This window comes from Corvus moneduloides, chromosome 8, assembly GCF_009650955.1.
Source record: "Corvus moneduloides isolate bCorMon1 chromosome 8, bCorMon1.pri, whole genome shotgun sequence".
NCBI classification, from domain to species: Eukaryota; Metazoa; Chordata; class Aves; order Passeriformes; family Corvidae; genus Corvus; species Corvus moneduloides.
The window spans coordinates 32,231,874-32,243,957 of NC_045483.1; the positions used below are offsets into that span (position 1 = coordinate 32,231,874).

The 12,084-nt window shown below is 39.0% G+C and overlaps 2 protein-coding genes across 7 annotated transcripts in view; one reads left to right on the forward strand and one right to left on the reverse strand.

Annotated features, from left to right (window-relative positions):
• Positions 1-5,422, forward strand: part of LRRTM3 (leucine rich repeat transmembrane neuronal 3) — a 79,771-nt gene extending 74,349 nt beyond the window's left edge. For 2 of the 3 annotated variants that reach the window (XM_032115990.1, XM_032115989.1), the window contains one exon: positions 1,542-5,422. In XM_032115990.1, the coding sequence (XP_031971881.1) occupies positions 1,542-1,751 (210 nt within the window). In that variant the 3' untranslated portion in view covers positions 1,752-5,422. The remainder of the gene's footprint in view (positions 1-1,541) is intronic. The other variant, XM_032115991.1, reaches the window with a different exon arrangement.
• The window catches only part of CTNNA3 (catenin alpha 3), a 438,358-nt gene that overhangs the window by 318,850 nt on the left and 107,424 nt on the right, over positions 1-12,084 (reverse strand). The gene's annotated exons all lie outside the window — the stretch shown is intronic.

Below are 12,084 nucleotides of genomic sequence, written 5' to 3' on the forward strand. Positions count from 1 at the left end.
ATTTTCCAAGTTTTCATTCTCAGGATTCTGTGGCTGACTCTTGAAATCCCCCCAAGAGGTTCCAACACTCCATGTCCACAAAATTTAACAAAATACCAAAATCCTTAGGCTGAAAACATTGCCTCTGATTCTAAATACAATGCATTCAGAAAAAAATGCACTTCTGTGTTTTATGAAAGCACAGCCAAGGTCAAGCAATCAGATAAGAACACAGGCACACCACCAGAGCTTAATAAATGCTCTAAGGCCTTTGCAAGACCCTTTCCCATCTTTGCTGACTGCTGAGATACTCATCTGGAGCTACAAGTGTTCCACTCCCCAGCCAGTTCACATCTGTTTAGAAGTAAATACACTTCTGCAGGCTGGAGAAAATAACCCATTTCCTGCAGATCCCTGTAATTGCAACAGAGAAACCAGAACCAAATTTTATCTGCCTCTTTTTTTTCAAAGCGGGGGGGAGGGGAGCTTTCTTTTTAATCTGTGGTAACTTTTCAGCTGCCACTGATGATCAAAAGAGAAGTACAAAAAAATTCAACATACCAAACACTGGACTACATTCTTTTCAGGACTGAACAGAATTACGTTTTAAAAAATTCTGGTTTTCCATACAGTTTTGTAAATACGAACTTTTAGCTACACTTTCTACGTCAAGTAAGTCTAGGGTTTTAAACTTTCTGAGAAGACAGAGGGTTGCTGGAACTTCCCCCTCACTGCACAGAAATTTAATACTAAGCAATGAAATTCAGCCTGCAGAACAGATGCTTCCTTGAATAGAAACTGCAATTTTAAGGCTTCTGAACTGTAAATCTAAGATAAGCTGGGGCTTTCTGATGCTCATCTGAACCTGAACTCCAAACAATATGAAGCTCACATATCACTAGGAATTAAACAGTGCAGTGGGTTTTACTCCAGAAGTGCTGTCAGAGATGAGAACTAACCATTACAATTGCTGGGATATTATTTGATTTTTTTAATTTCAAAGAACAGGAGGTTCTTCATAACCAGAAATTTATTGAGACACATCCCACTAGGAATGAAAACAGGAAGGAAAGCTGCAAAGGAGGAGAAAAATAGGGATGCTCCCTGTTTAGTTACAATGGCAGGAGGGTTGAGGTCTCCTTCCCCAAACACTCCAGTAGTAGTGAGAAGCACCCTCTCACTTCTATTTCCAAGCAGACCAAAGGCATCACACTCACTGACACATTCAAGACACTTGAACTTGAAAAAGCATTTACATTTCTTTTGAAATATTTCCTGACAGAGTGATTACAGCCAAGGCTAATTACATTCTAAAGATAACTTCAAGCATGTCTTAATCTTCACAAACACACTGAAGCATGTACATAGCCCTGGGTCTCAAGTCAAAGGTGGCAGAGGTCAGGTTTAAAACATCCTGGTGAGGACCAGGGTTTGTGTGGAGAGGAGTGGGTAGAGAGATAGAGAGAGCAGACAGTCTGGTCTTTCAACATCCAATTCAGGCAAGTACCATTTGGTTGTGTCTTTTGGTAACTGGCTGCTTTTGGCCTCTGTTTTTGCCCCAGATCCCATTGTCCATGAACGTGTCGACATTTCTGGCCTACGACCAGCCCACGCTGAGCTACTGTGGAGTGCACCACGAGCTGCTGGCTCACAAACCCTACGACTCCAGCGCCCAGGAGGAGGCAGTGGACACACACCTGGAGCCCGAGCTGGACCTGAGCACAATCACAACAGCGGCACGGATCAAGGAGCACAGCCAGCAGCTGGCTTAGGGGGGTGCTGGCGGGGGTTTCCTGTAGCAGAGGCTGCAACCAAATTCTATGTAACACTATGGACACAAGTGAGAAGACAATTCTATGGATTCTAGGATCCCTGTTCAAATTAAAAGCAAATCACAAAGATTCATTGTTTCGAGTCTACAATTTGTAATTAGTTCAGTTGTGCAGTATTTTTTTGACTTCAGAGTATGACCCTTGAAGTGAATCTTTTTCAAAACTCATCCTACCTACCTGTATAAACTGTACAGATGTAATGTATTTTTCATATTGTAAAGTTTCAATTACCAAGAACAACTGGTATGTACAGTACCATAATTTAATTACATCTTACTTTACAAGCTTCAGTTTCTAAAGCTTCAAATTAACAAAAGTTATTTCTTGTGTTATTAAGTTACTCTGTTTTGTAGGGATCATTTTGTTACTGCTTTTGTGCCCAAACAACTTTAATCTAAAATTCTGTCCTTTGCAGAATATGCACCATTTTTACTGTGTTTAATGTGTAGAATTTTATCTACTGGTTCCAGAGGGAGGGTTTAACTATTCAATCTTCTAAGAAATTCTTGAAATATATAGCCAAGTTTTCCTAGAAATTAAAATTTAAAAAAAAAATAAATTTGAATTCTCCTCAAACTTACCTGTTGCCTTGAAATACAGCCTGATTTTTAACAAAGCAGTTTGTTTATGCAACTGTTAGTCAAGGCTGATTATATTTTATTAAGTCTCACTGCTCTGCAAGACAATACAGACAGGAGACTTCAACAGGCAGCTACAAAATCTGCTGTGAGCATCTGCCAAATCAGGCATTTGTATTTCTGCTAAAAGACAAAGGGGTCCAAAACCTACTTCTGGCACAGGAAGCTGCTGACAGAAGCGGCAACAGAAACAAGCCCTTACAATACTCCTACAACATAAAATATTACTCAAAAGAAACATCTATTTGCAGAAAAATGTAGTAATATGGAAAAAATGGTAAAAGTTTATAGTCCTTTAACATTATGAAAAAGCAAACAAAGAAAAAAAACCAAAACCTTTAAATAAAAAAAATATTAATGTAGTATTAAGTCTTTAACAATTACTACATTGCTTATTTGTCTATCATTTAATATCTGGATTGAAGCATTCTTATATCCCATTCTTTGGTTTTAAATCTTCAAGACTTCTCAATACTGTATGAGAGTGACTTTTTATACCACTACCCTCATGTTGTAATCATAAAAGATTACAGAAATTAGAAAGACATTATATCACGCTGACTCGGTGAAAAAGAAAATGGGAACATGAGCCTTCCAAAATATAGGAGAAAAAAAAGTTTCATATGGCGAAGCAACTTTTTTATAATAAAGAGAAATTATATAACCACAAATCTATTTTTCTGGATCTTTATCCCACCATATTTTCATGTAGCTTCAAAGCAGAAGACTGAAATTTAAAATTACAGGGCAACTGTTTGTACAAAAGGAAGTGAATAGAATGAAAAATAGCTTCAATCTTAGTAACAAATTAATCTGCATTCCGTACCTGTTAAGTGGAAACAAAGTGTCAAAACAGAATACATTGTATTGCTTATTTATTTAACACTTAGATTTTGTAACATATTTTGCATAAATTATTTCCTCTTCAAAACATTGTCTTTTTAAGATGCCTCTTAAACCTGCAGGCTTCAGTTCTGGATTTCTTCACTACATGGGTTCTTGAATTTGTGGTCACCTTCCACAGTGCTGGAATTTTCCTACAGATGGTTTGGAAATACATTTTGCTAATTACCCACTGCAAGCAAACATGCAGGAGTCACTCTGGAGCCCAGTGACTTTTGGGCTGCTGGAAGAAGTTACCTGAATCACTCCACAGCTGTTTTTGAGGTTTGATGTTTTGGCATTCTGGCTATTGGAGCAAGCCTGAGCTGGAAGGAGCAAATACCACCCTCCCAAAAAGTCATTTCAATTGTTCTTGCTCTTTCCTTCCTATTCTGTACTGCAACCCACTGCCCTCAAATATTTATGGTGTGTAAACAAGGTCCTGGCACTAGTGGAGCTACTCAAAATGCCCAGATGTTCAAAGGTTCCATTTATTTCCTATTTATGGAGAACTATGCCATGAGCATTCCCAGTGTTGGACACTAATGAGTTTAGACTAGGGAACATGAGAAAAAAAATTTTTATGCTAAGAGACACAACATGTTTTTGATATATCTGCTTAAAGAGGCACAGATGGGTAAATATTCACATACACCCCATTTCCCCTTTTCTTCAATCATGAATCAAAGACTCCCACATTCCAGACCCACATACCACAGGACAAACAGTAGAAGCAGAGTCACAGAATTAGCACCTCACAGATTCCTCATGCTCTCACAGTCACCTCTCAGGCATCTGAAAGGCCAGGCTCTCTGTAACCCCAGCAGGCCACTCCAGTGCTCTGCAAGACGGATCCAACATCCCAGGGCCCAGAGCAGCAGGGGGTGCATGCTCACCCCCATCCCGGACTGTTAAGATAAGACTTTCTGTAAATATTAAGTGGATACCATTTTTTTCAATGGACTACAATCAGCCCAAAATTTGCTATTCTCAATAAGATGGATGTCTTCAAGAAAGCTAGATGGCAGGCAGTTACCTTCCCTAAAAAATCCGCATCATGAAAAAAACCTAGGTTAGGCTAACCCAAAAAAACACTCACTCCTAATTATGTTAGCCTGTGTACGCCTGCTTTCCAACAGCTTGCTGCCAGCTGTGTTCTGATTCTGGCTGCACAGCCACAGTAAATGCTTTCATTCCATGGATAAAACAAAACAGTATTCCTAATAAAGCCCCAGCCTTGTAGCTAAGTTAGCAAGAAGAAAGGAGTCTATGGGTTCAAATATTTATTAAGAGGGGGTCACTTCCATGTATCGTTTCCCTTTCCAATAGATCCCTACAGCACAAGTGGAAGTAGCCATCTCTGTCACACAGTTAAGTGACATCACCATACCCTGGCAGATCTTTTTACCAAGAAAAAGCTGGGGGAAGTCATTACTCTTGAAAAATACAAACTGAGAGAGAATATAACCTCCAGCAACAAAAAACCCCAGACAATTTTAAAAACGAATCTAGCTCCAAGCAACAATTCCCACCATCCACCAGTGGATCACGCTTGTACAGTAATGCACAGGGTTGAAACAGCTGCCAGCAAAGCAAGCCCGAGTATCTGACTGGAAGTCCTGTCTAGAGAAGGTGGTGTATAGAAAGATTAATGACTAATTTAACAAATTCCTGCTTATATCTCAAGACAGTAAATAAAAAAATAACAAACACCTTCTATACAAGAAAGCAAATGACTGCTTCAATTAAAAAGTTATGAAAATTTGCAGTACAAACTATTCTCAAAGGATCTGAGAGCTACCACTAACATAAAAACCCCTAAAATATACACAGTGTTCAGACATGCATTGCAAATATCAGATTTCTTCTCGCAACACACAACAAACAGAAAATACAAGCCTCAGAAGCTGTGTACTAGGCTTGCTCTACTCAGAGTCCCTCAATTTCTCTCCTTCTCTCTCAAGGCATGCTTTATCTCTTGTTTCCAATCCTCAGACTGGACATGAGAACAGATATTGTGCAAAAACCATTACATGAAGGGTAAAAAACCAAAATAAAAGTGCAAGGGCATCACCATGACCTGAGAAATAAGCCATGATTCCATTGTCAGTGGAACTGTAATAAATTCTGGATATTGCTTCACTGGCAATGAAGATCCTCAAAGATGGTGAATGTAATTAATTACATGATCGTGTACAGTGTCACCTACAAGCAGCTGTATTCAGTTCCCAGCGGGGCTAGCAAAAATGGTCTGTTGAACAGGTGAAAAAGTACAGCTTAACTCACGTCCTGTAGCCTGATCCTCCTCTCTTGAGGGAGAGGTTTTTCTGCTCCGGAGTTTTGCACAGGTCTCAGGGCCTGGGCTTCCTAAAGGCAAATCTTAGTAGTAAAGGCTGAATACAATAATGGTTTTACTTGGTCACATCAAAGGTACACCCAGCCTTGATAATCTGTCCTGCACAGCAGCTGAGACATGAAACCCAAGGAAGAACTCGACTGGGGCAAGCACACAGCCTATTTCCCTGGAAAGCCTCCACAGATCCCAACTCTTTGTAGGTCAGGGATTTCCTGAGCCAAACATGGCCTCTTATTGGTCCCCTTCTGAACGTGCACACAGCTTCTCTGAAGCCACAGCAATTGGTAACATTCACAAGTGCTGCAGCAAGGACATCTACTTTGACAGGAAAAGCTGCCTCTTCTCTTTGTTCTGGTAGCAGTGAATGGTTTCTATTCTCAACACAGAACTACAACTATCACGTAATTAATAATGACACACTGCCAGCTTCCAGGGAGCATGAATAACATCCACTCAGTCACTCACCTGGAGTGCAGACTTCATCTGAAACCCTGAGATTTCTCTTGGGGGGAGGGGGGGGGGCGGGGGGGGGGGGGGGTCTGTATCTTATAATCAAGATTCAACTAACCAGAAAGGAGAAACGCTTTTTCCCAGGTTTCTCAAGCCCACCACAACAGTAAACGAACAATAAACCTGCTTGTCAGAAGTACTACAAAAAAACCTCAAGCATTTTTCAACACAGAAAGATACATTTGAAGCTCTAATAGGTACAAGTTTGACCATATGATCTGTACTTAAAAGCAGTTTTTCCTTAAATTCCTCAAAAAAATTGTAACATTTGAATGAATTAATAGCTCTATTATAAAATAACAAGGCAAAATTCCATTTTATTGTTCTACCTAATTATAGAATCTGATTAATTTCTAAATTTATGAAGTTTCAGAATAAATTAAGGTGAACATAATCAGAGTTCATGATTAATGTTATTTTAATGAGCCCCCAAGAAATTACCATTTTGCCACTAGAACTTTTCCAATAATTTTTATGTAAGCTAAAGTGCAGCGTGTACAAGTGTGAAAATCCCACATGGCATGGAGTTTCTATTCTACTTGATCACCATCAATTTGGTATGTACATAACTCCCTCTGAGAGCTGCCTCTTTAGATGGGGAACCACAAAGGAACGCCCGCTGTGGAACAGCAAATGAGCCAGAGGCACACAGCTCATCAGCCCCAGCCCTCGGACATTAAAGCTCCCATACTTTCCTCACAGGGGACACTTCAAAGCCAACCAGAACAGATGTGCCACATGTAACAGTAATAATATACAAATGAGCACTAATCAGTGCTGCATTAGTACAGAATTTCTTTGGATTAACAGCGACGTGTGATGATTGCCTTATTAATTGCCTTAGGTCAACTGACATGAACAGGATGGATGGTCTCCTAATAAACACCAGAAGAATTCGAAGTGTGCACTTACACAAGAGTATGTTTTTTCCAGCTTTCATTGAGAGTACTTCCCACTCTGTATTCCCCAAGAAACAGACTTTTAAGGTGGATGCATGTCAGCAATAGTTCTATCTGCAATCTAATCATAAAGTGAGTGCTTCAGTGAAACATATTTCAAAGCCCAATAATTTAAACATTATTATTATACACTAATTCTGTGTTTCTTAGAGAACAAAACCTCATCAACTAGTGCTGAGAATACTCATTAAAAGAAAATGATGTGTCCCTGCAGCACTGTGCACCTCAATAATTTCAGTAGTTTTACACAAGAGCATGTCATAAATGAGGCATGGAAAGCCATTAACTGAACGATTCATATTGAATAGTTTGTTGTAATTTATGCTTTCAAAAGAAAAAATGAAAGTGATTTATTTTTCTAGTACTAATGACACACCTCCCCTTTATGTCTTGCTGTTAGCAACTTTATTTTTAAAGAACCTGTAAACTTGCACAATTAACCCAGCCATAACTGCCCAAAAGCCTTATTCTCATTGCCAGGAAAGGAAAAAATACAGCTATCAGTGGTGTATCTGAATATGCAAACAGGATTCACAAACAAGATTTATTTTTTTCTTCTGCTTCAGCATTACTAGACAGTTCATAGCTCTCTTTGCCTTCTGCAAGTCAGCTCTTTCTCCAAAATCTAGCTGTTACAATTGAGACTGCCAGTAGTGAGACAGAGCTATTCAGACTGAGATCCTGGAGGCAAATGCCTCTCAGGTATCCACCTCCAGAGCTGAGCAGCTTTGCTGCCTACCAAGCACATGCTGAAGCTTGTCTGACTCCTTTTCTTCACTAGCTCTTGCAAATACAGATTCATAAATATAATAATGCTAGAATATGCTAATAAAAATCAACCTTTTTTTTTTATTCCACCACTACATAAGGTGATGTTAAGTTTTGGGGTTTTTATAATCTCTTTGCACCTTAAAGCCTTGAAGATATAGGGTTAACAGATGACAGTATGAACTGCCCTAATTCCACTTTCATCAAGTGATTATAATAGAAACTTTAGAAGTTTCTGGAAGGGATGAACATGATGCCCTCACCATCTCAAAGCAAAAACAACAGTATAGGTGCTTCCGTAACTTCTTAAAAAACTCTCCAGTCACTGGGGAACACAGTATCTACATCAATGGAATGGAATTAGTGAACCTGAGTGGGAATAAACATTATTGATAAAATTTGCTTGGTAATCCTGTCTGGCTTAATCAGTCACTTCAATGCTACCTTCTTCCTGAAGCTGTCTTCCATTTCTTTATTTCTCTGAATAACTCCTTGAATCTACGAACAATCTCACTGAAGATACCTGATCCCAAACAGGCAGAAAGATCTGCCTGTGTTCTGCATTGCAGAATCAATCTCATGGTTCAAATGTGAAGTGCTGCCAGCCTCCTCTCCCACATTCACAAGCCTTGGCACTCGTTCACTCCTTTCTTCCCTACCTGCATTTTGCCTCAGGAATTTTGAGACTCTACCTTTACTTTAGCAAAGAAATTAAAATACCCACCAAAATAAAGAATCGATTTCAGATAATTTATATTGCTAATTTGCATTCTAAGATTCCTCCCTATAATATCCAAGTATAAACCAAACATATGCCTACTAAAAACCAAAATTACTCTTCGAAAAAAGAAGAATCATTTTTGCTTCCCAGAAATAAGCACTAATGGCCTGTTTTAAGAGTTTGTGTGTAAGGTTTTCTTTTACAAAATAAGGAGGGAGGAGGGGAATTTATGCAGGGGCATTGTTAATGCCACAGAAATACTATAGTTACCCAAAAAAGCACTCCCATTGCTAGCTAAAACGTGAAGATTTAAATGCAGAAATAAGTCAGCATTACTCCTGAGAGAGGATGTAAAGGAAGGGGCTATAAATATCATAGATGCACCTAAGTTATGCTGCAGGACCAAAAAAAATATATATATTTTCAAAATTTATATGGATCTCAAAGAGAAGATATTTAAGGCTAGTTTTTAAAAGGAGGTACAGGCTAACAAGGCACAACACAAAACAGAAGATGAGAAGGATTAAATTTAAGTCTGGACTGGATATACACAGGCAAACCCCTTGAGAATGGGATCTGCCTTTCCCAAATTGAAAACCATTTCCATTTTCTTTAGTACCAAATATCTCCTGTACATGTCAGTAATCAGTAGGATAGTATCTGAATGTAAATCAGTAACAGGGATAAAAAAGCTGGCCTTACACACATGAACTAAAAGAAGTAACTGACCACAAAAAAAAAAAAAAAGACAGACACAGATCTGCAAAACTGCTCAGGGAGGCAAATAAATATAATGAATAAATATATATTAGACCCTCAATTAAGTGCTTTTATATTAAAAATAACATTGCTAATGGCCTGTTTCACCTAAGAAGACTTCAGAGAAACCAAGGGAAGTGGAAAAGTAAATCAAAGGCAGAATTATTAATAAATAAACAATAATATATGCAAAGACACCAAAGTATTGCTCATATTAATATTAATTCAATTGGATGGGGCAATAAAGACATACAATGCTGCCCATCAAGAGCAGAGCTCTGCTCTGCTTTAGTGGTGTATTTTTCCATTAACATCACAGTTTTCAAGACTATCAGTTAATAAAGGTAACATTGGGAAATAATTTAAAAAATAAGGAAGCATTATAAATATAAAATCTTTTTCACAGATATTGCAGCATCAAGGGTTAACTAAGCTGAAATAGCAGGAGCTGCTTTGTAGGAAATGGGGGAACGCCCCACAACAACCCTTGGGAACCTTACAGTTATTTCTCACCCAAAGCCACTATCTCCATTAAAGCTGTCCAAAAATAAAACAGCATTTCACTGAAAAACATCTTTAGGAAAAACACCCAACAAGGAAAGTAAATTCATTCTATCTAAACAGGAGAAGGGATAGATGTGTAAAATGGAGAAAGAAAGGAGGGGAAACCATAGAGAAGCCTACGGAAAAGGAAGATCCCAATGATTCAGTGATTAAAGACTTGACGAAGCTGTAACTGCTCATCATGGTAATGGATCAAGAAAAGGAAGGAAACAGGAAGGAATGAAAACGGGAGGGCACAAATCCAGCTGCTCCTTCCTTGTGACTGGTCTGAAAACAAATGGAATCCCCCTGGGGCAGGGGAGTGAACAAACAACATCTCCATTCAAGGAGCTGCCCACCTCACCTGCCATGGCTGTAAAATAAGGTGTTTGTTACATTAGAGGGACAGGACAGTGACAACAGAGACACACAGCACCAGCTGAATTGATGTTATCACTTCAGCTTGAATACTTCCTTCTCTTCGGACATCTCAAGATAGAGCCATTATCCTCCTTCTGTCTAAAAGGGCTTTTACTTTGCAGCAATAACTTGCAAAAAATTAGGTTTAAAAAATGCATTTTTTGCCTTCAGTAAAAGCACATCAAACCCCATAAAATATTCTGCTCCCGAAATTTTTATAAAAGTAAGAGCTTTGCAATCAGATATATTTGATTTAGGGATAATGAAGCAGTTTTTATGGGCCGCAGAATATTATAAATCTTTTCTGATATCTTTTGGGGTAGAGGGAAAAGGGGAATTGTTGAAGGAAAAGATGATAGATTACACCTGCCTGTGGGGAGTAAGTCTTCCTACAAGGAGAAATGGCATACTCTGAATAATTACATGCAGTCTGAGGCAAAAGAGACAGAGTCTAGTCCTGGTCAGAAATTTCAGCTGCCACAAAATACTTGTAAAAAATGCATGAGGAAAATGGGATGATTTCTCACTGGTTACCAACAGTTTTTCTTTTGCTAATTTGCTCGGCTTCAACACTAGGTCAAACCATAATTTCGTCTTTCTTCTTTGCAGAAGTTCTTCCATTTTGCATCATGTATGTCAGCAGAAACATCAAAACCACAGCACCATTCAAAAAAAGAAAAAATGGGGAGATATAACCAGGACTGTATTTTAACAAAAATATTGAGCATATATTTCAAATAAAGTTTGTAAGACACTAAAATAAATCAGAGTGCCAGGCAACATAGGCAAAACCAAGGAAGAACAGCATAAAATATTCAATACAGACCACACTCTTTAAAAAAGTAGTAAGACCCCCAGAGCTGAGCTTAACTCCTTGAAATACAATGATGTTCTGGCTCCATTAAAGCCAGCTGCAGTTCCACCATTGGCTTTAGAGAATTTGATATTTTCATAGTGGGATTTTTGCACTCATACAGAAGATAATTAGGAGTCAGCACTGGAGATAAGAACGAGAGCTTTATGTAGCACAGCTGGACACAGGCAATAGCCACAACACACTGGCTGATCTCACAACTAAACGCTCACCTGCAGCTTTTCAAGGTATTTCCTATACTCCAAGAGTATTCAGTTAGAGGGTTACTCCTCCCTTCTCACACTGAAGAAAGCAACTCATCCATATAGTGATTTAGGAATTTAAACTTTATGTCACTGACAGGTGGCTATTGGGAGCCTCCCAGGGACTGCCCCCCTCTTGACCACAGCCTTCTCCACCCTCTCCTTGAGAGAATCAAAAAGCCACTGAATTACAGCTATGTTTTACTGCCACACAGTTCTGAGAGAGTGACACAGCTGCCCTGATGGACAAAAGAAACTGAAAATCAAAGTGTTGGTCCGCCAACCCCTCTCTTGCTCATCATGGACCCTTCCCTTCCTACAAACCTGTTCTCAGGCTAAGAATTCTCAGCAGGGCTTTTGAGATGCTGTAACTTTATGAAACTCCCTCAGGAGCCACAGATATAGTCTCCTCTTTCTTCACAGTCATCATCTTCGGAAGCTCCAGAAGTTTCTCTCAGATGAGCATGTTCAGCTGTTCCCAATGAAAATGCCTTCTCCCTTTCTCCCCAAAAAGCTCCACTCGAGCAAGGGCTACAGTGGCCAACAAGGAAATTAAGTGACCTTTCTCTCTGCCTCTGAGCCAAAATATAATACACTGTAA